Below are 27,915 nucleotides of genomic sequence, written 5' to 3' on the forward strand. Positions count from 1 at the left end.
ACAAGACAAGAACAACAACAACATTGATAGAAATAGAATCAATAGATTCCGCGACGCTCTAAACTCATGTGACCTCAAAGAGATTCACCTCCAAAACCGCAAGTTCACTTGGACTAATGGCCAAGACACTCCCACCATGTCTAGGATTGATGCCTTCTTTTGTAATGAGGATTGGGACACCTCGCATGATGACCACATCCTCCATGCCCTCTCCTCCTCGCTCTCCGATCATTCCCCTCTCCTCCTCGCTAGTTGTCGAGGACCGAGGAATCCACACACGTTTCGCTTTGAAGAATTTTGGGCCCGTATGCCGGGGTTCTCCGAGGTGGTCCAAAAGGCTTGGCTTGAACCTTCCACTCACTCGGACCCTTACCATATCCTCCATCACAAGCTTCTTCTTACCGGTGTGCGCCTTAAACATTGGAGTAGGAGCCTCTTCTCCAACACAAAGCTTCAACTTCACATGGCTCTTCATGTCATTCTACAACTTGACTTGGCGATGGAGAGAAGACAACTTTCCCCGGAGGAGCGTGACATTCGCGCAAGGCTTAAAAGAAGAGTGATTGGCTTGGCGGCTCTCGAAAGGGCGAGAAAGAGACAAACGGCCCGCATCAATAACCTTCGACATGGGGATGCTAACACGAAATTCTTTCATAGGAAGGTGAATGCTCGAAGGAGGAAAAACTTCATCGTCAAGCTTAGGCGTAACAACGGTTGGGCTACCTCCCATGATGACAAGCAATCTATTGCCCAAAATCACTTCTCCTCGGCGTATGGTCGGCCAATTCCTCGCACTACTTACTTCAATTGGGAGTCCATTGACCTCCCAACGCCGACCTTGGACGGGTTGGATGATCCTTTCACGGAGGATGAGGTGAAGGATGCCATTTGGGACATGCCTTCCGATAAGGCTCCCGGGCCGGATGGGTTCAATGGAAAATTCTTCAAGGCTTGTTGGGATATTATTAAACATGACATCATGGCGGTTGTACAACGCTTCTCCAATCTCCACACCAACCACCTACATTGGCTTAACACCGCCAACATTGTCCTTCTTCCAAAGAAAGATGGGGCGGAGGAAATCACCGACTTTAGACCCATTAGCCTCATCCATGGTTTTGCAAAGATCGTGGCCAAAGTCCTCTCCCGCCGTTTGGCCCCTCGTATGAATGACATCGTTTCCCACTCCCAAAGCGCTTTCATCAAGTCGAGGAGCATTCATGACAACTTCATGTTTGTCCGCAACTATGCGCGATGGCTTCACCGAAGAAAAAAGGCGACTCTCCTCTTCAAGCTTGACATCGAAAAGGCCTTCGACCATGTCCGTTGGGACTACATACTTGATCTTCTTGAACGACTTGGCTTTCCACCGCACTTCCGTGATTGGCTTACGGCCCTTCTTTGCACCGCTTCATCGAGAGTTCTCCTCAATGGCATTCTGGGGGACCCTATCAAGCATGGGCGTGGCCTACGGCCCTTCTTTCCCCGTTACTCTTCGATATCGCCATTGACCCTCTACAACGCGTCCTCCAAGTGGCCACCGACCGCGGCTTCCTAAGTCGTCTCCCCGGAAGAGGGGCTAGGTTTCGCACATCTCTTTACGCCGACGATGCGGCCATTTTCTTGCCCCCCAACCTTGCGGAGGTTTCCAACCTTGCGCGTATTTTGAACAACTTTGGTAATGTTACCGGCCTCTTCACCAACTTTGAGAAGAGCCTTGTTGCACCTATCCGGTGCAATGAGGTGGACCTTGTGCATGTCCTTCAAGATCTTCCGGCTACCGTCACTACCTTTCCAATGAAATACCTTGGTCTCCCTCTTGCGGTGAAGCGCCTCAAAAGATCGCACTTCCAATACATCGAAGACAAAGCGGCGGCGCGCCTCGCGCCTCTCCATGGAAGATATTTCAACATTGCCGGGGGGATGGCGCTTGTCAAATCGGTTCTCTCCTCGCAAGCCATCTACCCTCTCACGGCCATAGAGGTCCCCGTGGAGCCCCTTCAAGCTATCATTAAGCTAATCCGGAGCTTCTTTTGGGCGGGCAATGAAAATGCCACCGGTGGAAAGTGTAAAGTAAATTGGACCGCGGTTTGCCGCCCTACCTATCTTGGCGGTTTGGGTATCCTTAATATGGAGAAGTTTGCGAGGGCCCTTCGCCTCCGTTGGCCATGGCTTGCTTGGACTTCACCGGATAAGCCTTGGGTTGGAATGGAGAACCCCTGCAACAAGGAGGGTGATGGAAATAAGGCTAGCTTCTGGGATGATCCGTGGGCTGATGGTCTATGCCCCAAATGCATTGCGCCTTCCATCTATGCTATCTCTAAGAAGAAGACTTGGAACGTGCGAAAGTCTATCAATAATGATGCTTGGATTCTCCATCTTGACATTTCCGCGGGCCTTTCGGCCCAAAACCTTCTTGAGTTTACCTTGCTTTGGCAACATACCTCGCATATTGCTCTCCAAGACGGTGTGCCGGACTCAATTGTTTGGAAGCTCACCGCGAACGGGGCATACTCTTGCTCGTCGGCCTACAAGGCGCAATTCGCCGGTACCATACGCTCTTCCATGGAGTTGGTCGTTTGGAAGGCTTGGGCACCACCAAAATGCAAGCTTTTCTCTTGGCTTATCATACAAAACCGGGTTTGGACGGCGGACCGCCTCCAGAGACGCGGGTGGCCTAATGGGAGGATTTGCCCCCTTTGTCGTTGCCATGACGAATCGGCGGCCCATCTTATCTTCAAATGCCGCCTCTCCATCCGTATTTGGACCATGATCAAGGATTGGCTTCACATCCACGATTTTGACCCCGCCTCTTGGCATGAGTTCGATAGTGTGGAGCATTGGTGGACTTCCATGGTTCTTTCTCATGGCGGAAGAAGGAAGGCCATGGCCTCCCTCCTTATGCTCGTCGCTTGGGAGATTTGGAATGAGAGGAATGCGAGAACCTTCAACAACAAAAGTACTTTGCCGGCCATCATTTTCGATAGAATTAAGTCCGAAGCTAGAACTTGGGTTGTGGCCGGTGCAAAACATTTGGGCCTTTTAATTGCGGGAGAGTAGGCTTTGGCCTCGTTGCAGTTGTATTTCTAAAACTTTGTTCCATGACTTCTCCTTAATTAATGAATTAAGGCAAATCTTTTGCCTTTCTTTAAACTGATCGATGGTTTGAGCAGAGTAGGCAGCATCTTACTTATCATTTGAGCATAATCGGTATAAACATCTCTGTATTTTTTCTGTACATTCAAACGAAACTGAAGTTGAACCCATACATTTCGAAATTCCATTGAAACTGAATTTGAACCCATACATTTGGAAATTCCAATGAAACTGAATTCGAACCTATGCATTTGGGAATTCCAAATAAACTGAATGTGTACAATGGCACATCTGCAGGTCGGTACCTGCACTGGCTCTCCATTGATGACAGCAACTTGCAGGTCTTCGACGGCCAAGACGGCAAGATCGTGGACTTGAACCAGTTCCCCAACACCGCCGCCTGCATCCTCGAGCTCCAGCAGCACCGGCGGAGCGCGGGAGGCCACTGTCGGCGTGCGGCGCGAGAGATCGCCGGAGCGGAGGCCGTCCGCCCGCGTGCGCAAGACTGCGTGGGAGCGGCGCGATTCCGGCGGCGGTCGACAGCGAGGGGCGCGCGATTCCGGCGGCAGTCGACTGCGAGGGGCGCGTGAGCTTCCGGCGGGAAGCTCCAATCCTGAGCGTGAGTCCGCCGGCCGGAGGCTCTGATCCCGACCGCGCGAGTCCGCCAGCACCCGCAAATTCCTGGTTAGATTGGAGATGCATTGGTGATGATTTCGAAATACAAAGGGTGAAAATGCAAAACTTCATTTACACTAGCGCTGCGACAGGTAATTCGTGACGGAGGGAGTAGTACAATTTTTAGTAAGATCTTTTAAATCATGGAGACATCATTTTCGGATATTCTGCTTTTATGTAGTGCACTGTCACTACAGGAATCGACTTAGACGCCGACGGCCGGCTGCCCTCGGCGTAGCCACGCCTGGCCCTCGGCGTAGGCTACGCCGACGGCAGCCCTCGGCGTACCTCGTCGGCGTCCAGGTCCCTCGGCGTAGCCCGGCCCGCCCTCGGCGTAGAAGTAGCCGTCGGCGTCCTCGCTCTATGCCGACGGGGAAGAAGACCCTCGGCGTCGTTGCCGTCGGCGTCTGGCCACGGAGCGCCGTCGCCGTTAACGGAGGTGATCCAGACGCCGACGGCTTCCCCCTCGGCGTATCCACGCCATCTGGGGGCCGTGGGGCGACGTGGCCAGACGCGAGGCTGCCACGTTCGGCGTCTACGCCGACGGCCGGGCCCTCGGCGTCTGCATGGCCATGCAGTGGACACGCGGCACACGCGGGCGAGGCTCCCAGGTGAGGCCATACGCCGAGGGCAAGGCCCTCGGCATAGAGAGCTCCTCCTGGCGACGGGCGGGACACGTGGCGCGCGCTGGTGCTGCCAGGTGAGGCCATACGCCGAGGGCAACCCCTCGGCATAGGCTCGACCATAGGGTCATGCCAGGGGCCGATGCCGACGGCATTGCCCTCGGCGTATGGCCTACCATTTGGTTTTTTCGATTAAAATTGGGTTCCAATTCATCTAAATTCAGTTCAGCAGGTCCAATACATCCAAATACATCGAAATTCATCCAAATTCACCATAATTCACATAAATAGCATGAAATCCACATAGTAGCATACAAATACATCCAAATTCATCCATAATTCACATAAATAGCATGAAATCCACATAGTAGCATACATGGTGCATGTAGTAGCATACAAGAGGAGAGTGCCATGTCATCCAATACATAGTAGTAGGTAGCAAATGATGGCAAGCAAGAAGCCCGGTGCCGACTAGCGGAGGAAGGACCCGGGCGGGGTGTGTCCGCCCACATCGTTGGCGAAACGAGGAGCCCGGGGTTTCGCTCCGGTAGAAGCTGCAGAAGAACCACCTGGAGAAGGACCGGTAGCACGCCCAGGAGAAGTCGACGGAGAGGCACCGGGAGTAGTCCCGGGGAGTAGTCGACGGAGAGGCACCAGCAGAACGCCAGGAGACCGACCACCTTCATGAACCGGTGTGACCTCGCGCCCACCCGGCGATGCCTGGTTCCCGGACCATCCCGTTCCCTACGTGTTCCCTACATGTTAGCAACTTGCGAGGCAAAGGAAAGTGGTAACTACCGGTTTGGCAAAGAACTTACCTCCGGTGTGGATCCGTAGTAAGTCGCAGCGAAAGCTGCCCTCGATGGCATGATAGGCATGTCCCCCGCCACGGTAACTCGATCCGGTGGCGGTGTACCATTTGACATAGAGTTCATCATTTCCTGCAAGATAGGTTACAAGTTAGGCTTTGCAGAAATAAAGCATCAAAGTGAGACTTGTCATCTACTTGCGCGAGAAGGAAGATTCAGACTTAGTGATAAATCCGTCATATCGGCCGTATTCTGCCTATTCCACCGGGCAACGGCCTGCTGATACGCTTCATTGCAGGCTTCGAAGGCCGCCTCGAAGTCGAGCTACAATTTCAGAAACAATGAATCTCGTAAACACTTAGCCATGTAGGAAGGAAAACCGGAAAGAGGATGAAAATGAGGAAACTTACATCGTAGGCGGGTGGACGAGCAGGCCGTGGACGAGGCTGGGGGCTGTCGGCGGTGAGGGTATGCTTGAGGCGCGTGTAGCTCGTGGAGTGGGTAGGCTTGACCGCCTTATTCATCCAAGGGAAACGGCCATGCGGACGCCCGTGCCCCGACAGGACCAACGACTCCTCGTCGACCGGAATGCTCAAGGGGTCATCCACCTCGGGGTGACGAGACTTGACCATGTCGCAGTAGTCCTCCTTGGCGGCCTTGGCATTGCCGTAGTACTGTGGCTGAGGCAATGCGGGATTGGGCTTCTGCTTCGTCCGCATCATGTCATATATCTGGGCATCATGAAGCACCACCTGGGGTGGTGCCTCGGCCACCGCATCGCGAAAAGAAAAGTTAAGCGTACCACAAATGAGACATGGCGGGAAATGAATGAAGGTCGTTCCATGTATATACATACCTTTTTCCCCTTGAAGCGGGTGTAGTCGCGGTTTCCCGCGCAGTGTGTGCCACCGGTGCCTCGGTTCTCCATGTTACGCCTCGACACGGCTGCAAACTCCTCGTCCTGCCTGAGCCACCTCGCCCTAATCAGCTCCTCCCATGCCTCCCTATGCTGCTCGGCCCACTCCGGACAAACCTGAAAACGCAATAGTCAGCTCAAGATAATTCAATGAAAACTTAGCAGCAATGTAGAATCTCATTGACATTTTACTCACCGACATGTACTCCTCAATGGTCATTGCCCATTCCTCCGTAGGCTCGTTACCAACAAAGTACTCCTTCTTGACCCTCTTACCCTTGTTAGCCGAGAAGGCACTAGCGCTGGTGAACTTTTGGTTGTACCACTTCTGCGGTGTCAACCTCTCGCAAGCGCCACGCAAAGTGAGACGCGCCTGCGTGTCATGCTCCGGGTCCACACGATAGAAGCACTTCAATCATGCATAAATCAGTTGTGAAAGTCATGAGTTAGCACATTAGGGTCATCAACTATGAACGGTGCTCGAGAAATATATGCCTTACCCAGAACTTGGTGGTCACGGCCTCGGCGGTGTCGCGAAGCCTACGGCGAGGGCATCCTCATAGTCCGCCCAAGTAGTGGCTAGCTTCGTCGGGCCACCGGGGACCGTGCTAAGGGGAGTGTATCTGCCGGGCCAGAACTTCTTAATCAGAGCCCCAAGCAAGCTGTTAGGCATGCGGGGGGGCTTGGCATCCCATGTCCGATTCTTTGCAAATAAATCACACATTAGTACACATGCCAAATTGTTTATTATGCCCAAGATGAAAATACATGTTCGAAATTTCTGAAGTAGTACACTTACTCATCGCTCGAAGGAATGATAAGGGCCTTGTCATCATGGGTCTTCGGCTCCTTCCTCGCATCGGGGACTCCAGCTTCTCCACGAAGCTTCAAGGGCTTCGGCGCACCCCCATCCTCCATCACCTCCAACTCAGCCCTAGAGTCCGACTCGTGTGTAGACTCCGTCTCCATCTCCACCTCCCCACTAGACGGACCCTCTAGGTACAACTCAGGAGCCACGTCGCCAGAAGCGGAGGGTGGCTCGTCAAAGTCCATGTGTACCCCGCCGCCACCTCGTCCTCCACCTCGTCCTCCTCGTCCTCGTCCTCGACCTCCACCTCGTCCTCCTCGTCCTCGTCCTCCATCGGTACCATCGGCGTAACGCGGATTTTGCACCGGGGCTCGATCACTCCGTCTAGTGGGTCTAGGAATATTCCTCTTCACCTGCGCCAGCGTCTTAAGCAAGCTCTCGGAGTCTGCCTTGCCGCTGCTCATATTGTCCAACACCGGCATTGAGAAGAATAAAACAGTTAAGCACAAAGACATATTATATGAAGATACTAAGAATAAAAGGCACAATGCAATTAAGAAGCATGTTGACATAATAAAATGAAGATACTAAGAATAAAAGGCACAATGCAATTAAGAAGCATGTTGACATAATAAAATGAAGATACTAACAATAAAAGGCACAATGCAATTAAGAAGCATGTTGACATAATAAAATGAAGATACTAACAATAAAAGGCACAATGCAATTAAGAAGCATGTTGACATAATAAATACTAAGAATAAAAGACCCTCACCAGCCAGACTTTCTCGGGGATATACCCTCGAAGCATCACCGGCATGAGCCGCTGAATCCATATATGATAGTCGTGACTCTTGAGCCCGGTGACTTTTCCCGTCGAAAGATTAACTCCCTTACTCATATTCGAGCAATAACCATCCGGGAACATCACGACGTATTTGAGCCACGCGAATGCCTCCTTCTTTTGGATGGAATCAAGGCAGAAGTTGGCATGCGGCTTGAACCAATTCTTTTGACGGCCAATAGGACGCTTCATGTGTAATTTTTCCCTATCACAGAGGATCTCAATATCGACTCTAGCCTTGACATTATCCTTTGACTTCCCGGGAATGTTCAGGCATGTGTGAAAGACGGACTCCGCGACATTCTTTACAGTGTGCATCACATCGATGTTATGGGGAAGTTCGAGGTCCTTGTAATACTCGAGCTTCGTTAAAGCCGCCTCGTGAGTCCAGTTGTGCGTTACACCATATCCCTCAAATTGATGGCCAGTTGGCGTCGCTGCCGGCACGAGAGCACGTAGCTCGGCTTCAACAAGTGTACCATCAAACTTCGGCACATCTTTTTTTTCATGCACAACTTTGCCCTTCTTGAAGTTCTTTTTGTCTTCTCTAAACGGATGCCTCCTTTTGAGGAACTGTCGATTCGTGTCAAACGCAACATACTTGCGACCCTTCTGTAGCCAAAGGAACTCAAGCCGATGCACTGCACAGGCATGGCCACTTACCAGCTGTACACCATCCACATGTTAGGGCGTACCCGGGCATGTCATGCATGGTATACTGCAACCAAACTCTCATGCAGAAGTTTGTCTTCGATGCTCGGTCGTACGTCAATGTCCCGTGGTGCCAAGAGTGGTTCAAATCTTCCACAATCGGCTGCATGTAGACACTCAAATTCTTCCCCGGGTAATGAGGGCCTGGAATGATCAGCGACAGAAACATGGTCTTCCTCGTCATTAGGACTCCGGGAGGGAGATTGAGCGGAATAACAAACACGGGCCAGCAAGCGTAATTGGCGGTGGACATACCATATGGATTGAAGCCATCTGTTGCTATCGCAATTCGACATTCCGAGCCTCGGCTGCCTTAAGGCGGTGTTTTGTATCGAAGTTCTTCCATGCCGTACCATCGGATGGATGTCCCATCTTCAACTTCTTGTTTTCGTCCACGAATCTCTTCCCATACTTGTGCCACGTCATCTGTTTGGCTGTCTCCTCGTGCATGTAAAGCCGCTGGATTCTTTTTATGAATGGGAGATATCGAAGAATCGACTTTGCGGTGCTTGACTGCCTCACCTGACCATCCTTTCCCGTTACCTCTTCATACCTAGACTGCTTCTGAGATGGGACAGTACTTGTCCTCCGCATCTTGTCTCCAAAATAGAACGCAGCCTTTCGGACAACAGTCTATCCTTTGATAATCCATGTTGAGGTCCTTCATAATTCTCCTCGTCGCGTGCAGGCTTTGAGGCAGACAATGATCTTTGGGCAACATGTTACCAGTTGTTTTCAGACTTGCTTCAAAGCCCTCACGGGTGGTGTTGTACCGGGTCTTGTCGGCTAGACATTGGGAGATGGCATCGAGCTGAGAAATCGCGGCGCCCTCGTACAGAGGCCTCTTAGCCGCGGCAATCATATCATAGAAGGCCTTCGCGGTTGGCTCTGGTTCCTCCGGTTCTGGCGGCGCCTCCGGTTCTGGCGGCGCCTCCGGTTCTGGCGGCGAATCCGGGACATCGGCATGGACGAGATCATCTAGAAAGTCTCTAACTCCATCGTACGCATTGCCATTGAGCCGCTGCCGCATCACCTCACCTCTGTCACGTTCGCGCTCATCAAAGTCGATTTCCGTGACGTACCCATGCATATACCCATATTGCGAAGGTGTCTATACATTTCATCCTTCCCACGACGTTGGCCTTCACGCAGCGAACACGGGGGCAAAGTGCCCGAACCAGCCCCTTTGTACCACGCGCTAACTCATTCACTAGAAAATGGGTCTTCCTTGTCCACTCATCTGTTTTCTCGATCGCACTAACACGCTCATTGTACATCCATCCATTATCAGCCATCCTCTGCTTTATTGGGAGCCAAACCACGAGACATAGCATTTATATCAAATAGGAAATTAAATGCATCATATTTTTATTTATTTTACCGGGCGAAACGCATGCATCAACCTACATCTCTACTAGGTGGGCTCCTAGCAGCCGCCGGATCCGTAGTTGGCTACGTTCTCCATGCTCTACCCCGGTCCAAGTCAGAATTTCGGCAGCTCCTCCCCGCTGCTCTCCCGATACACGTCTCGGCAAAAAGCCGAGAGGATGTGCATCCGGAGAACAACGGGGAGGCGCCGCCGAAATCCTGACTCGGACCGGAGTAGAACATGGAAAACGTAGACAACTACGCATCCGCCGACTGTCCCGTAAATGCCGCAAGCGTTACGGTTCAAAATATGCGGACCACTAATGCATATTTATCCGCGTAACGCTCGCGGACGGGAAGTGACACCTAGGTTACGCAACTTGACTTGGAAATTGAATCTAGTGACATAAGAAAATGCGGAGAAGGGGGGCGATGTTTTAGCTCACCCTCGGCTGTAGAGGAAGTCGTTCAACAACCGAGTGTCGATGTCGGCGACCGTCAAGAAGTGCGTCAAGATGCAGGATCGTCACGTCGGGGTGCTCATGACGAGGCGGTCACCACATGGCCTATTTTTGTTTCAATCAAAACAAAATTACATTGTTAGAACAAATTCACATTTGAACAAATTCACATTTGAATTTCTATTTCCATTATTAAACAAATTCATTTCTATTTCTACTACACATTTCGATTTCATTTCTATTTTTTTCTTCCAAATTTCCACTATTCTATTTCTATTACTATTTCAAATCACATTTGAATCACATTTGAACAAATTCACACAACAATTAAAGCAAATAGAAAAATAAAAGACAGGGAGCTAACCCTAGCTTACCTATGCAGGGAAGAGGGGCCGAGCAGGGAGAGGAGGAGGGCGGCACGGCGAGGAGAGGAGGAGGGGCGGCACGGCAGGGGAGAGGAGGGCGGCCGGCTAGAGGCGATGAGGGGAGGTGGTGGGGCGGCCCGGCGGGGGAGAGGTGGGGGGGGGGGGGGGCGGAGCCTGCGGGGGGCAGTGAGGGGCGGAGGAGGGCAGTGAGGGGAGGAGGGCGGCCGGGGGCAGTGAGGGAGGAGGGTGGTGGCGGGGGCGGAGCCTGCGGCGGGCGGCGGGCAGTGAGGGGAGGAGGAGGGCAGTGAGGGGAGGAGGGCGGCCGGGGGCAGTGAGGGGAGGAGGGTGGCGGCGGGGAGGGGCTGCGGCGGCGGGGAGGGCTGCGGCGGCGGGAGGCGGCACGGGCGGGTTTGGGGAGGAGGAGGGGGTGGAGGCGGCCGGCGGGCAGGCAAGGCGGCGGCGGGCACGAGGTCGGGGGCTGCTCGGGCTCGGGCACGCGCGCGGGGGTTTAGGGCTAGCTGGTGCGGCTGGCTGGTGCAGCTCGACCAAGACCTCTAACCGGTCCGGCGCGCCCCCTATGCCGAGGGCCGGCTATACGCCGAGGGTGGCCCTCGGCATAGACCTTTTTTTTCCTTTTACTTCATATTTCATCTCAATTATAGGTATAAAATTATTTTCTAAATTTTATTAATCTCAGATTATAGTATAACAAATATTAATATAGTTCATAGGAATAAGTATTATGAATAATTATATCATCTTATGTGAAGATTTTTGTATTTAAATTTTATTAATGTCAATTATATTTATTAAATTATATATGTCCATGCAAATTTGTTTTAATCTTCTACATTCCCAAGCTATGCGCATTTGGAAACAAGGATCATCACATATGATCTCAAGTTTCTCTCCGGTTCAACTCCGAGGGAGTTCCCCCCTATACATGCAGAATCTGCCTAAGTGTAGGAACCCCCTGTCCGAGAAGCCGGACACACACAGAGGGGTAGCCTTGGATATAGAACCATCTCAAATCACTTTTGTGCATTCCATGTGGACACACACAAGTTTTGGGGCCATTCCCTAGATCCGATGCTCGATTTCCGACGAAACCCTAGTTACGTTGACCGCGCGGTCTACCCCTTTGATCGCATCCCATCGGGGCTCCCCGGTGGGCATATGCCTCCATTTGAGCTTGGTTAGGTCATATGTACATTTGGAAACAAGGATCATCACATATGATCTCAAGTTTCTCTCCGGTTCAACTCCGAGGGAGTTCCCCCTATACATGCGAGACCGCCTAAGTGTAGGAACCCCTGTCCGAGAAGCCGGACACACACGGGGGTAGCCTTGGATATAGAACCATCTCAAATCACTTTTGTGCATTCCATGTGGACACACACAAGTTTTGGGGCCATTCCCTAGATCCGATGCTCGATTTCCGACGAAACCCTAGTTCTGTTGACCGCGCGGTCTACCCCTTTGACTGCATCCCATCGGGGCTCCCCCGGTGGGCATATGCCTCCATTTGAGCTTGGTTAGGTCATAGGTACATTTGGAAACAAGGATCATCACATATGATCTCAAGTTTCTCTCCGGTTCAACTCCGAGGGAGTTCCCCCTATACATGCAGAATCTGCCTAAGTGTAGGAACCCCCTGTCCGAGAAGCCGGACACACCTGGAGGGGGTAGCCTTGGATATAAAACCATCTCAAATCACTTTTGTGCATTCCATGTGGACACACACAAGTTTTGGGGCCATTCCCTAGATCCGATGCTCGATTTCCGACGAAACCCTAGTTCTGTTGACCGCGCGGTCTACCCCTTTGACTGCATCCCATCGGGGCTCCCCCCGGTGGGCATATGCCTCCATTTGAGCTTGGTTAGGTCATATGTACATTTGGAAACAAGGATCATCACATATGATCTCAAGTTTCTCTCCGGTTCAACTCCGAGGGAGTTCCCCCCTATACATGCAGAATCTGCCTAAGTGTAGGAACCCCCTGTCCGAGAAGCCGGACACACCTGGGGGGGTAGCCTTGGATATAGCACCATGTCAATTCACTTTTGTGAATTCCATGTGGACACACACAAGTTTTGGGGCCATTCCCTAGATCCGATGCTTGATTTTGGACGAAACCCTAGTTCTGGTGACCGCGCGGTCTACCCCTTTGACTGCATCCCATCGGGGCTCCCCCGGTGGGCATATGCCTCCATTTGAGCTTGGTTAGGTCATATGTACATTTGGAAACAAGGATCATCACATATGATCTCAAGTTTCTCTCAGGTTCAACTCAGGGAGTTCCCCCTATACATGCGGGAATGCGCCTAAGTGTAGGAACCCCCTGTCCGAGAAGCCAGGACACACAGGGGGTAGCCTTGGATATAGAACCATCTCAAATCACTTTTGTGCATTCCATGTGGACACACACAAGTTTTGGGGCCATTCCCTAGATCCGATGCTCGATTTCCGACGAAACCCTAGTTACGTTGACCGCGCGGTCTACCCCTTTGATCGCATCCCATCGGGGCTCCCCGGTGGGCATATGCCTCCATTTGAGCTTGGTTAGGTCATATGTACATTTGGAAACAAGGATCATCACATATGATCTCAAGTTTCTCTCCGGTTCAACTCAGGGAGTTCCCCCTATACATGCAGAATGCTGCCTAAGTGTAGGAACCCCTGTCCGAGAAGCCGGACACACAGGGGGTAGCCTTGGATATAGAACCATCTCAAATCACTTTTGTGCATTCCATGTGGACACACACAAGTTTTGGGGCCATTCTCTACATCCGATGCTCGATTTCCGACGAAACCCTAGTTCTGTTGACCGCGCGGTCTACCCCTTTGACTGCATCCCATCGGGGCTCCCCCAGTGGGCATATGCCTCCATTTGAGCTTGGTTAGGTCATATGTACATTTGGAAACAAGGATCATCACATATGATCTCAAGTTTCTCTCCGGTTCAACTCAGGAGTTCCCCCTATACATGCGTAATCGCCTAAGTGTAGGAACCCCCTGTCCGAGAAGCCGGACACACCTGGGGGGGTAGCCTTGGATATAGAACCATCTCAAATCACTTTTGTGCATTCCATGTGGACACACACAAGTTTTGGGGCCATTCTCTACATCCGATGCTCGATTTCCGACGAAACCCTAGTTACGGTGACCGCGCGGTCTACCCCTTTGATCGCATCCCATCGGGGCTCCCCCGGTGGGCATATGCCTCCATTTGAGCTTGGTTAGGTCATATGTACATTTGGAAACAAGGATCATCACATATGATCTCAAGTTTCTCTCCGGTTCACCTCAGGAGTTCCCCCTATACATGCAGAATGCGCCTAAGTGTAGGAACCCCCTGTCCGAGAAGCCGGACACACACAGGGGGTAGCCTTGGATCTACAACCATCTCAAATCACTTTTGTGCATTCCATGTGGACACACACAAGTTTTGGGGCCATTCCCTAGATCCAGATGCTCGATTTTCGACGTAACCCTAGTTACGTTGACCGCGCGGTCTACCCCTTTGACTGCATCCCATCGGGGGTCCCCCGGTGGGCATATGCCTCCATTTGAGCTTGGTTAGGTCATAGGTACATGTGGAAACAAGGATCATCACATATGATCTCAAGTTTCTCTCCGGTTCACCTACGAGGAGTTCCCTATACATGCGTAATCGCCTAAGTGTAGGAACCCCCTGTCCGGGAAGCCGGACACACCTGGGGGGTAGCCTTGGATATAGAACCATCTCAAATCACTTTTGTGCATTCCATGTGGACACACACAAGTTTTGGGGCCATTCCCTAGATCCGATGCTTGATTTTCGACGAAACCCTAGTTCTGTTGACCGCGCGGTCTACCCCTTTGACTGCATCCCATCGGGGCTCCCCCGGTGGGCATATGCCTCCATTTGAGCTTGGTTAGGTCATATGTACATTTGGAAACAAGGATCATCACATATGATCTCAAGTTTCTCTCCGGTTCAACTCGAGGGAGTTCCCCCTATACATGCGGGAATCTGCCTAAGTGTAGGAACCCCCTGTCCTAGAAGCCGGACACACATGGGGGGTAGCCTTGGATATAGAACCATCTCAAATCACTTTTGTGCATTCCATGTGGACACACACAAGTTTTGGGGCCATTCCCTAGATCCGATGCTCGATTTCCGACGAAACCCTAGTTCTGTTGACCGCGCGGTCTACCCCTTTGACTGCATCCCATCGGGGCTCCCCCGGTGGGCATATGCCTCCATTTGAGCTTGGTTAGGTCATATGTACATTTGCAAACAAGGATCATCACATATGATCTCAAGTTTCTCTCCGGTTCAACTCCGAGGGAGTTCCCCCCTATACATGCAGAATCTGCCTAAGTGTAGGAACCCCCTGTCCGAGAAGCCGGACACACCTGGGGGGTAGCCTTGGATATAGAACCATCTCAAATCACTTTTGTGCATTCCATGTGGACACACACAAGTTTTGGGGCCATTCCCTAGATCCGATGCTCGATTTCCGACGAAACCCTAGTTACGTTGACCGCGCGGTCTACCCCTTTGATCGCATCCCATCGGGGCTCCCCGGTGGGCATATGCCTCCATTTGAGCTTGGTTAGGTCATATGTACATTTGGAAACAAGGATCATCACATATGATCTCAAGTTTCTCTCCGGTTCAACTCAGGGAGTTCCCCTATACATGCAGAATACGCCTAAGTGTAGGAACCCCCTGTCCGAGAAGCCGGACACACACGGGGGTAGCCTTGGATATAGAACCATCTCAAATCACTTTTGTGCATTCCATGTGGACACACACAAGTTTTGGGGCCATTCCCTAGATCCGATGCTCGATTTCCGACGAAACCCTAGTTCTGTTGACCGCGCGGTCTACCCCTTTGACTGCATCCCATCGGGGCTCCCCCGGTGGGCATATGCCTCCATTTGAGCTTGGTTAGGTCATAGGTACATTTGCAAACAAGGATCATCACATATGATCTCAAGTTTCTCTCCGGTTCAACTCCGAGGGAGTTCCCCCTATACATGCAGAATCTGCCTAAGTGTAGGAACCCCCTGTCCGAGAAGCCGGACACACAGGGGGTAGCCTTGGATATAGAACCATCTCAAATCACTTTTGTGCATTCCATGTGGACACACACAAGTTTTGGGGCCATTCCCTAGATCCGATGCTCGATTTCCGACGAAACCCTAGTTACGTTGACCGCGCGGTCTACCCCTTTGATCGCATCCCATCGGGGCTCCCCGGTGGGCATATGCCTCCATTTGAGCTTGGTTAGGTCATATGTACATTTGCAAACAAGGATCATCACATATGATCTCAAGTTTCTCTCCGGTTCAACTCCGAGGGAGTTCCCCCCTATACATGCAGAATCTGCCTAAGTGTAGGAACCCCCTGTCCGAGAAGCCGGACACACCTGGGGGGGTAGCCTTGGATATAGAACCATCTCAAATCACTTTTGTGCATTCCATGTGGACACACACAAGTTTTGGGGCCATTCCCTAGATCCGATGCTCGATTTCCGACGAAACCCTAGTTACATTGACCGCGCGGTCTACCCCTTTGATTGCATCCCATCGGGCTCCCCGGTGGGCATATGCCTCCATTTGAGCTTGGTTAGGTCATATGTACATTTGGAAACAAGGATCATCACATATGATCTCAAGTTTCTCTCCGGTTCAACTCAGGGAGTTCCCCTATACATGCAGAATGCCTAAGTGTAGGAACCCCCTGTCCGAGAAGCCGGACACACAGAGGTAGCCTTGGATATAGAACCATCTCAAATCACTTTTGTGCATTCCATGTGGACACACACAAGTTTTGGGGCCATTCTCTACATCCGATGCTCGATTTCCGACGAAACCCTAGTTCTGTTGACCGCGCGGTCTACCCCTTTGACTGCATCCCATCGGGGCTCCCCCGGTGGGCATATGCCTCCATTTGAGCTTGGTTAGGTCATATGTACATTTGGAAACAAGGATCATCACATATGATCTCAAGTTTCTCTCCGGTTCAACTCCGAGGGAGTTCCCCCCTATACATGCAGAATCTGCCTAAGTGTAGGAACCCCCTGTCCGAGAAGCCGGACACACCTGGGGGGGTAGCCTTGGATATAGAACCATCTCAAATCACTTTTGTGCATTCCATGTGGACACACACAAGTTTTGGGGCCATTCCCTAGATCCGATGCTCGATTTCCGACGAAACCCTAGTACCGTTGACCGCGCGGTCTACCCCCTGTACTGCATCCCATCGGGGCTCCCCCGGTGGGCATATGCCTCCATTTGAGCTTGGTTAGGTCATAGGTACATTTGGAAACAAGGATCATCACATATGATCTCAAGTTTCTCTCCGGTTCAACTCCGAGGGAGTTCCCCCCTATACATGCAGAATCTGCCTAAGTGTAGGAACCCCCTGTCCGAGAAGCCGGACACACCTGGGGGGGTAGCCTTGGATATAAAACCATCTCAAATCACTTTTGTGCATTCCATGTGGACACACACAAGTTTTGGGGCCATTCCCTAGATCCGATGCTCGATTTTCGACGAAACCCTAGTTCTGTTGACCGCGCGGTCTACCCCTTTGACTGCATCCCATCGGGGCTCCCCCGGTGGGCATATGCCTCCATTTGAGCTTGGTTAGGTCATATGTACATTTGGAAACAAGGATCATCACATATGATCTCAAGTTTCTCTCAGGTTCAACTCCGAGGGAGTTCCCCCTATACATGCAGAATCTGCCTAAGTGTAGGAACCCCCTGTCCGAGAAGCCGGACACACCTGGGGGGGTAGCCTTGGATATAGAACCATCTCAAATCACTTTTGTGCATTCCATGTGGACACACACAAGTTTTGGGGCCATTCTCTACATCCGATGCTCGATTTCCGACGAAACCCTAGTTACGGTGACCGCGCGGTCTACCCCTTTGACTGCATCCCATCGGGGCTCCCCGGTGGGCATATGCCTCCATTTGAGCTTGGTTAGGTCATATGTACATTTGGAAACAAGGATCATCACATATGATCTCAAGTTTCTCTCCGGTTCAACTCCGAGGGAGTTCCCCCCTATACATGCGAGAATGCCTAAGTGTAGGAACCCCTGTCCGCGAAGCCGGACACACACGGGGGGGTAGCCTTGGATATAGAACCATCTCAAATCACTTTTGTGCATTCCATGTGGACACACACAAGTTTTGGGGCCATTCCCTAGATCCGATGCTCGATTTCCGACGAAACCCTAGTTCTGTTGACCGCGCGGTCTACCCCTTTGACTGCATCCCATCGGGGCTCCCCCGGTGGGCATATGCCTCCATTTGAGCTTGGTTAGGTCATATGTACATTTGGAAACAAGGATCATCACATATGATCTCAAGTTTCTCTCCGGTTCAACTCCGAGGGAGTTCCCCCCTATACATGCCGAATCTGCCTAAGTGTAGGAACCCCCTGTCCGAGAAGCCGGACACACCTGGGGGGGTAGCCTTGGATATAGAACCATCTCAAATCACTTTTGTGCATTCCATGTGGACACACACAAGTTTTGGGGCCATTCTCTACATCCGATGCTCGATTTCCGACGAAACCCTAGTTCTGTTGACCGCGCGGTCTACCCCTTTGAACGCATCCCATCGGGGCTCCCCCCGGTGGGCATATGCCTCCATTTGAGCTTGGTTAGGTCATATGTACATTTGGAAACAAGGATCATCACATATGATCTCAAGTTTCTCTCCGGTTCAACTCAGAGGGAGTTCCCCCCTATACATGCAGAATCTGCCTAAGTGTAGGAACCCCCTGTCCGAGAAGCCGGACACACCTGGGGGGGTAGCCTTGGATATAGAACCATCTCAAATCACTTTTGTGCATTCCATGTGGACACACACAAGTTTTGGGGCCATTCCCTAGATCCGATGCTCGATTTCCGACGAAACCCTAGTTCTGTTGACCGCGCGGTCTACCCCTTTGACTGCATCCCATCGGGGCTCCCCCGGTGGGCATATGCCTCCATTTGAGCTTGGTTAGGTCATAGGTACATTTGGAAACAAGGATCATCACATATGATCTCAAGTTTCTCTCCGGTTCAACTCCGAGGGAGTTCCCCCCTATACATGCAGAATCTGCCTAAGTGTAGGAACCCCCTGTCCGAGAAGCCGGACACACCTGGGGGGGTAGCCTTGGATATAAAACCATCTCAAATCACTTTTGTGCATTCCATGTGGACACACACAAGTTTTGGGGCCATTCCCTAGATCCGATGCTCGATTTTCGACGAAACCCTAGTTCTGTTGACCGCGCGGTCTACCCCTTTGACTGCATCCCATCGGGGCTCCCCCGGTGGGCATATGCCTCCATTTGAGCTTGGTTAGGTCATAGGTACATGTGGAAACAAGGATCATCACATATGATCTCAAGTTTCTCTCCGGTTCAACTCAGGGAGTTCCCCCTATACATGCAGAATGCCTAAGTGTAGGAACCCCCTGTCCGAGAAGCCGGACACACCTGGGGGGGTAGCCTTGGATATAAAACCATCTCAAATCACTTTTGTGCATTCCATGTGGACACACACAAGTTTTGGGGCCATTCCCTAGATCCGATGCTCGATTTTCGACGAAACCCTAGTTCTGTTGACCGCGCGGTCTACCCCTTTGACTGCATCCCATCGGGGCTCCCCCGGTGGGCATATGCCTCCATTTGAGCTTGGTTAGGTCATAGGTACATGTGGAAACAAGGATCATCACATATGATCTCAAGTTTCTCTCCGGTTCACCTCCGAGGGAGTTCCCCCCTATACATGCATAATCTGCCTAAGTGTAGTAACCCCCTGTCCGAGAAGCCGGACACACCTGGGGGGGTAGCCTTGGATATAAAACCATCTCAAATCACTTTTGTGCATGCCATGTGGACACACACAAGTTTTCCAGCGATTCCGACGCTCCGGTGGTCTGTAACTTGGAAAACCCTAGGGCGGGGACCCCACACATCTACCCCTATAGCTTTCTCCGTGCGAGGGTTTACCAGTGGACTTTTTTATTTAGTTTGCTTTGTTTAGGACATATGTACATGGAAACGATAGGTTGGGCATACTTTACCATAAAATAGGCTCCGTTCGAGCCATGGCGGGGGTTTCCACATACAGATCCTGAATTTTACCAACTGGTAGCCCATTATGCGGAAATCGTCAACGCCGGGTACATCCAAGGTTAGCCAAACCTTACATCACACTTGTACATGTATGTTAGGGGCAGAAGCAAGTTTTCCAACAATTCTGACGCTCCGTTGATCTGTTTCTTGTTAAACACTAGTGCGGGACCCCTAGGGTTAGGGTTTTACCAAGTGATCGGTTAGGGTTATAGTTAGGGTTAGCAATGTATGTGGAAACCCTAGGGTTAGGGTTAGAGTTAGGGTTAGGTTAGGGTTAGAGTTAGCAATGTATGTGGAAACCCTAGGGTTAGGGTTAGGGCTAGAGTTAGGGTTAGGGTTAGAGTTAGCAATGTATGTGGAAACCCTAGGGTTAGGGTTAGGGCTAGAGTTAGGGTTAGGGTTAGGGTTAGAGTTAGGGTTAGAGTTAGGGTTAGGGTTAGGGTTAGGGTTAGAGTTAGGGTTAGGGAAACCGTAGGGCGGGGACCCCGCGGATCTACCCATATGTACATCGATAGCAAATGTTGGGCCTAGTGGCTCCGGTTGACCCGTCTGCGAAGAGCGTCACCCGTGGGACCTACATATGCCATCTACGAATTCTTAAAAAATAGAACCATTTTTTACATAATGCATACTAGTAAATAAATAATAGAAACATAATATAAAGTAATATGAGAGAGAGAAAAAATAAAAAATAAAAAAAAAGTCTATATGCCGAGGGTGGCCGTCGGCATAGGGTGGCCATGCCCTATGCCGAGGGTAGCCCTCGGCGTCTGTCTGACGCCGTGAGAGGGCGGTGACGGTGCGGGTGCGGGGGAGGTGATGGATACCTCTACGCCGAGGGCCAGGTAGACGCCGACGGCGGCCCTCGGCGTAGGAGCCTATACGCCGACGGTAACTAGACGCCGACGGTCGGCTTCCGGCGCTGCCCTGGCGAGGCCGTACGCCGACGGCCCCGATAAAATGCCCTCGGCGTAGGGTTTGGCCGTCGGCGTATAGGACCATTCCTGTAGTGTGTGCACCTGATATATTTTTTTTTTGCGGGGGAAATCATTTGAGATTTTATTACTCAGGTATAGAATTACAATTAGCTAGCAAAAGCTGTGACACACACTCTGGAGCAGAACGTACCCAACAAGCAGTACAATCTCCACCTCTACCCAAGTTTGCTAGGCTATGTGCAACTCTATTTTGATCACGATCTTATTTCACCAGTATAATTTCTCAAAGATTCATGAGACGCTTCACTTAATCAAACAACTGACCATATACTGTTCTATTGCGTCCACTCTCCTTCAAAGCCAAAAGGGCCACAGCACAGTCAGATTGGATGATAATAGGCAACTCCGACCACTCATAAGCCGAAGCTAACCCTTCCATCAGAGCACTAACTTCTGATTCCAGCGCATCATTGCAATTATAAAGGACTCGGCAAGCTGAGACGATGACTGTGTCATTAGAATCTCGCAGAATCATACCAGTTCCTGCTCTACCTTCTACATCAAAGGAACCATCTACTGAGAGGGCAGCCCAACCTGGTGCAGGCCTCGGCCATGGGGAACTTGGAGCCTTCCTCGTCTCACAAGCAGGCCGCACCGTAGTAACACATGGTTTTTTCCCTTTGATAATTTCAGATACTGACTGTTGTCGGATCTGACACAGTGTATCATAGTAGCTACAAAGATACCTTTTGGTTACTTCAGTTGGAGGGCAAACCTTTCCGTGAAGAACATCATTTCTCAATTGCCAAATTCTCCATATCACCATAATGATCATGTTCCTTGCATCTTCAGAGACTGAACTCAGCAGATCAAATAACCACTCTTGGCCAGTATGTTGTATAGATGTTGTAGCCGGTATAGGCCAGACCTCCCCCATGCATTCCCATATTTTCATAGCAGTAGGACATAATACTAAAGCATGGTACGAGTCTTCTTCAGTTAGTCTACATAACCGACAGGTGCTGACAGTTTCCAAATGTCGTCTCTGCATATTTGCGTATGTAGCAAGCGCTCCTGTTACTACCTTCCACACGAAGATTTTCATCTTTTGAGGCAGTGTAGATTTCCATACTAAGTTCCACACTGGCCTTCTACCATCAGGCCTAGAACTCGCAGCACCACCCGCATATTGCAAAATATGGTCTGACACCGCCAAATGATATGCACTACGGACAGTAAAGCTTCCCGATGTTTCAGGATGCCAAGCTAGAAAGTCATTCTGCAGACGAGGTGAAGGTCTGATTTTTATAATTGCTTCAACATCTATAGGCCGAAAATATTTTTGCAAACGGCCTATGTTCCAAGAACCATGTACATCCAAGAAGTCAGATACACGGTTATATCTACATTCCCCTTTCTCTGAAATTGGGCGAAATGTTGGGCCTTTCGGAATCCAGGGATCCCTCCAGGCTCGTATATTTCTTCCGTTTCCCACCCTCCATATCATACCTTTTTTCAGGAGAACCAAACCATACTCAATACCTTGCCACACCGTAGACGCATTTCCTGTAAATACAGTATCTAAAATATTACCACTTGGATAATACTTTGCTTTTAGTAGCCCTGCACACAAGCTTTCTGGATTATCAATCAGTCGCCAAGCTTGTTTAGCTAGAAGGGCCTGGTTAAACATTCTCATATCTCTAAAACCCAACCCCCCATGGGTTTTTGGGAGGATCATCTTATCCCATTCAAGCCATGCCATTTTCCGTTTCCCATTTTCCACTCCCCACTAATATTGTCGAACCAATTTTGTAAGTTCACCACATACCGAGGCAGGCAGCTTGAACACACTCATCACATAAGCTGGTATGGCTTGTGCCACTGCCTTGATTAGCACTTCCTTAACTCCCGAAGCCATATACCTTTCAGCCCAGTCAATCAATCTGTTACTCAATCTTGCTTGCAAGGACTCGAATCGACCCTTACGCATACGACCATCAGGGACAGGTAGACCCAAGTATTTAGGATCAAAGACCTCCTGTGATACATCCAATATTTGCTTCACTTCTTGGACTAAATTAGCAGGACACGATTCTGCAAAGAGAATGGAACACTTCCCCGGATTCATAAGTTGCCCGGTTGCCTCCGCATAGGTGTTCAACACATTCTTCACCACAGTAGCTTGCGCTGCATTAGCTTTGAAGAAAAGCATGGTATCATCTGCAAACAGAAGATGAGATATCCCTGGTGCTCTCCGGCAGATCCTTATCGGTTTTAGCAAATTATCCAATGCCGCTCTATGTAACAACCCCGATAAAGCATCAGCAACAAACAGGAATAGGAAAGGTGACAAAGGGTCACCTTGGCGAAGTCCCTGCGTTGGAGAAAATTGATTCAATAACTTCCCATTGAACTTGACCGAATACTTTACAGATTTAATACACTCCATAATCCAGTTTACCCACGTGGCAGAGAAACCCCACTTCAGAAGAGATTTTTCCAAAAAGTCCCAATCCACCCTGTCATAGGCCTTTGATAAGTCCAATTTATAAGCACAATACGGAGAATTTGCATTAGCCTGTTGAATAAAGTGGGTACACTCGAAAGCAATAATTGCATTATCAGTGATTAGCCTCACACCAACACCTTGAACGGTCGGTTGGCGTTTGCACCTTGCTTGCAGGCACCATTATATAATGCTTATCATCCCACAACGTACACCTATGTTCAGACTGCTGAGTAGAGAGATACTAAGGTTGTAAGTTTCAAATCAAACTCTAGAGCTCTGCCTAGAAGATGGCGATGTCTGAAGGAGGAGCACTTGCCGTCGGCACCGGATACGGCGGCAGTGAAATAACATTCACGGTCGTGATGAGCTGCCTCACGGCGGCCTCCAGCGGGCTCATACTTGGGTATGACATCGGAATCACGGGTAAGTTATCCCATCTACCGAATGAATATCTATACTTTCATCCCATGTTTGTGAACCCGTGACACATGTCCTTCCTTGAAAAACAGAAGTTATTATCTCTATGGTGTTCGTTCTTTCCATGTCTTTCCTCCCTCTTCTCCGTTTCCCTGCCTTTACTCGACTGGGTGATGATTTATCTGCTAATTCTTTTTTCAGAAACAGTAGTTTTGACGAAATGGCATAGTTTCCCACACCCAATTCCTGCAAGCATCGACTAATAGCAGACTAAAGGACATCCATCATGTTCAAAAAAATAAAAAACAATATCCATCGAAGGACTTGTTTGTCGTGGCTGAAAATAAGTATGATTTATTTTGTTGAAAAAAGAAATGTGAACTGATGGTGACGCATAGCATGGGATAGGTATGGAAGCTCACTCTGACTAGTGTGGCGGCTTTGACCATCACAGAGCTACATGATGTTGCAATTCTTTTTAAAATTTTCAATGATGTTTTTCCGTATCTGTATAAAATTAAAGACTTAATTAAGCTTAATTAAGGATGCACAGCTATATACTACCTCAATCCCAAAACTTAAGGCTTATATTATTTATAGAAAGTTAAACTAAACTATTTCAAATTTGACTAAGTTTTTACCAAAAAATATTGACATGCAAAATACAAAATTAATATCATTAAATAGATAATGAAATATATTTTCGTATAATATTTTAAAAATTATATTTGTTGATAGATTGTTCTAAAAATTTAGTCAAACTTTACTTGTTTTGACTTTAAAAAAAATATAAGCCTTAAATTTTGAGATGGAGGTAGTATATGTCTATAAGCTGTATGAAAGACCTTCAAATCATGTTTCACCTTTATAAGTTTTAGGATATATATTTATCCAATCATCCTTCTCACATTGACATATACTCCATATAAGCTAAAGACTAGCTAGAAACTGTTTGTGTTTTGCTAAAGTTGTACTTTTAAATATATGCAAGTATAACCTGACTAATATGTAACATTAAGTGACTGAGATTTAGACAAGGAATTTACAAAAAAAATAAAATAGTTCAAACAACTCTCGGCAAACCCTATACTCCCTCTTGAGATGGATCCGTTTCGTGATGTGTTGTTATCTCTGTATGAGTTGGTCATTAGATGATCAATTTTGTGCCCCCATGGATGTCAGGTGGATTGATGCAGATGGAGTCGTTCCTCCAGGCTTTCTTCCCGGAGATCGTGCGAAAAATGTCCAATGCACAGCAGGATGCGTATTGCATCTTCCAAAGCCAGGTGCTCAACGCCTTCGTCTCTTCGTTCTACCTCGCCGGCATGCTCGCCAGCCTGGTCGCCGGCCACGTAACCAGGACGTTGGGCCGGAAGAATTCGATGCTGATAGGTGGTTTGCTGTTTCTCGCCGGCGCTCTCCTCAACTCTGCGGCCATGAACATCAGCATGCTCATCATCGGCCGCATCCTTCTCGGTGTCGCCGTCGGCTTCACCAGGCTGGTGATTAACGCGCGCGATCTTTCATCTATTACTGCACATCAATTTGGCGTAGAGCAGAGCACATTATACAGGACCTGCACTGTAACGGAGGAATAAAACGTGTTTTTCGGTTGCAGTCAGCACCCTTGTACCTGGCGGAGATATCGCCGGCGCGGTGGCGCGGGGCGTTCACAAGCACCTTCCACTTCTTCCTCAACGTGGGGTTCTTCATGGCCGATGTAGTCAACTACGGCACCAACAGCATCCCGAGGTGGGGCTGGCGCGTCTCGCTCGGCGTCGGCATAGTCCCGGCTGCGATCATCATCGTGGGCGCGGCGCTCATTCCGGACACGCCAAACAGCCTGGTGCTGCGCGGGAGGGCCGACGAGGCCCGGGCCTCTCTGCGGCGCATCCGTGGACCGGCCGCCGACGTCGACGCGGAGCTCAAGGACATCATCCAAGCCGCGGAGGAGGACAAGAGGTACGAGTCAGGCGCGCTCCGGCGGCTCGGCCGGCGGGAGTACCGGCCACACCTGGTTATGGCCGTGGCCCTGGCGGTGTTCTTCGAGCTAACGGGCGTGACCGTGGTGTCCCTGTTCACGCCGCTCCTCTTCTACACCGTGGGGTTCACGAGCCAGAAGGCCATCCTGGGCTCCATCATCACCGACGTCGTCAGCCTCGCGTCCATCGCGGCGGCCGCGCTCGCCGTCGACCGGCACGGCCGCCGCTCTCTCTTCTTCGTGGGCGGTGTCGTCATGGTGGTTTCCATGGTGGCCATGGCGTGGATCTTCGGCGCGCAGCTCGGGACAAGTAGCGGGATGCCGCGGGGCTACGCGGCGGCGGTGGTGGTGCTGGTGTGCGTGTACACCGTTGGGTTCGGCGTGTCCTGGGGCCCGCTCTCGTGGGTGGTGACCAGCGAGATGTTCCCGCTGGAGGTGAGGTCGTCGGCGCTGGGGTTGAGCGGGGCGATCGGGGGGCTGCTGTCGTTCGCGCAGTCGCAGTCGTTCGTGGAGATGCTCTGCCGGTTCAAGTACGGCACCTTCGCCTACTACGCCGGCTGGGTGGTCGTCATGACGGTGTTCGTGGCGGTGTTCTTGCCGGAGACGAAAGGCGTGCGCATCGAATCCATGGGCGCTGTGTGGGCGCAGCACTGGTACTGGAAGCGCTTCGTCAAGCCTGCAGTGCCGGCGCCGGCAAAGCAGTCTGACGGGCCAGCTTGATGCGTTGTGTACTTGCGTTTGTACACAGTTTTGTGACAAACGGCATGGTTGCACACCGTCCGGGCAAATTTCGCTCAGGCATGCGGCTTGTTTGACTCAGTATACACTGCATGGGGACACGCTAAGAGCATCTCTAGCGTATACTGCAAACCGCAAAGCTAAAAACGGCGAATGCAGACCGAAAAAATCGACATTTGCAGGTCTAAAAAATGCTCGGGCGGAGCAGATACGGCATACAAAACTGGAAAAGCAAGAATTTTCGCGGGAACAAGCACGATCATACATTTCAGTTTGATTTTAAGCTAAAACATACTACGAATTTAGTTCAGATACTTACAATTAAGCTAAAACATAGGCAAATTAAAACTAAACATACTACGGTCGCCGCCACGGCATGTTTTGAGCAGCAAAATTGGGCTCACCGGAGCCAATGCCGTGGCAGCGACGCCGCGGACCACGCTGCTTCACTCGAGGAAGACCCAGTTTGCGGCGGAGGGTGGCGTCGCGGCGGAGGGTGGTGTCGCGGTAGACGGTGGGGTCGCGGCGGAGGGTGGCGTCGCGGTGGCGGTGATGTAATCGACGGACTGGACCATCTGCTCGAGGATCTCGTCGCGGACGAAATCCTCGGGCTCAAGCGTCGGTGCGTCCGCCAGCGCGGCGATGACTCGCTCGAGGTCAGCGTCGGCGATGTAGTCGCCCTCGCGACCCGGGAGCATCTCCGGCTCCGGCTCCGGCGGCGGAGGTGCCGCGCGCGAGGACGAACGCGTGCGCCGCGGACCGGCATCCCGCGTGTCAATCACATCCGCGTAGCGGATGGATTCGCGGCGGTAGTACGCCGGCGGCACCGGCATCCCGAGGTTGACGTAGCGGCGGGCGGCGCGCATGCGGGCGAGGTCGGAGCTGCGCCGCGCGGCCTCCGTCCGCTCCGCTCCACCGGATTTCAGTGGCGCCGGAGGAGCGCGGGAGGAGCTGGGGCTCGCCGGATTTCAGTGGCGGTGGCGACGGAGGAGGGGAGGAGGCAGCTGCGAGGGGATGGGGACCGGCCTGCATCGACGCTCTCGGCCGCCATATATGTGGTTTTTCGGCGGCCGAGAGCGGGGACCTGCAACGCTTTTGTGGGCTGGCCGCGCTTGCGGTGTCTGCTCAGGGACGTTTTCGCGCAGAAAACCCCATACCGGCCTATGCAGGCCGGGTTTGCGGGATCTGCTAGAGATGCTCTAACCTGCCCATAAATTTTCCTATACACTGCATTGCACGATAACTACTTTTTTAAACAGGACAAAAGCCTTGCTCCATTTGATTAGTTAAGAAAGAAATTCGAACAAGAAGTAACAAGTGTTATATTACAAAAGGTTTTAGTCCCCTCAAATTAAATAACTCATGCGCTGGCCGCTAGGCAGCCGCAGCCACCCAAAGCTTTGTCTCTATTTTGATATTATCAAAAACAACCGCGGAGGGCGAAAATGCTGGATTAAGGAATGCTTCATACGGACTGAACCTACGGGACAGCGAGTGTTGATCGTGGACTGATG

At 50.9% G+C, this 27,915-nt stretch overlaps 1 protein-coding gene and 1 long non-coding RNA gene across 2 annotated transcripts; one reads left to right on the plus strand and one right to left on the minus strand.

Moving 5' to 3' along the window:
• Positions 1-4,652: 4,652 nt before the first annotated feature.
• LOC139832058 (uncharacterized) lies at positions 4,653-5,306 on the minus strand. Its single transcript, XR_011746556.1, has 2 exons — positions 5,213-5,306; positions 4,653-5,138 (listed from the first exon to the last, which is right to left on the minus strand). It is a non-coding gene; the product is annotated as an uncharacterized lncRNA (long non-coding RNA).
• Positions 5,307-23,434: 18,128 nt separating this feature from the next.
• On the plus strand, positions 23,435-26,485 carry LOC127326438 (sugar transport protein MST1). Its single transcript, XM_051353292.2, has 3 exons — positions 23,435-23,688; positions 24,865-25,184; positions 25,301-26,485. Exons 1-3 carry the CDS (start codon positions 23,553-23,555, stop codon positions 26,381-26,383), a joined length of 1,539 nt encoding a protein of 512 aa, XP_051209252.1. The 5' UTR covers positions 23,435-23,552; the 3' UTR covers positions 26,384-26,485.
• Positions 26,486-27,915: the final 1,430 nt, after the last annotated feature.

Source organism: Lolium perenne, chromosome 6, assembly GCF_019359855.2.
Source record: "Lolium perenne isolate Kyuss_39 chromosome 6, Kyuss_2.0, whole genome shotgun sequence".
NCBI classification, from domain to species: domain Eukaryota; kingdom Viridiplantae; phylum Streptophyta; class Magnoliopsida; order Poales; family Poaceae; genus Lolium; species Lolium perenne.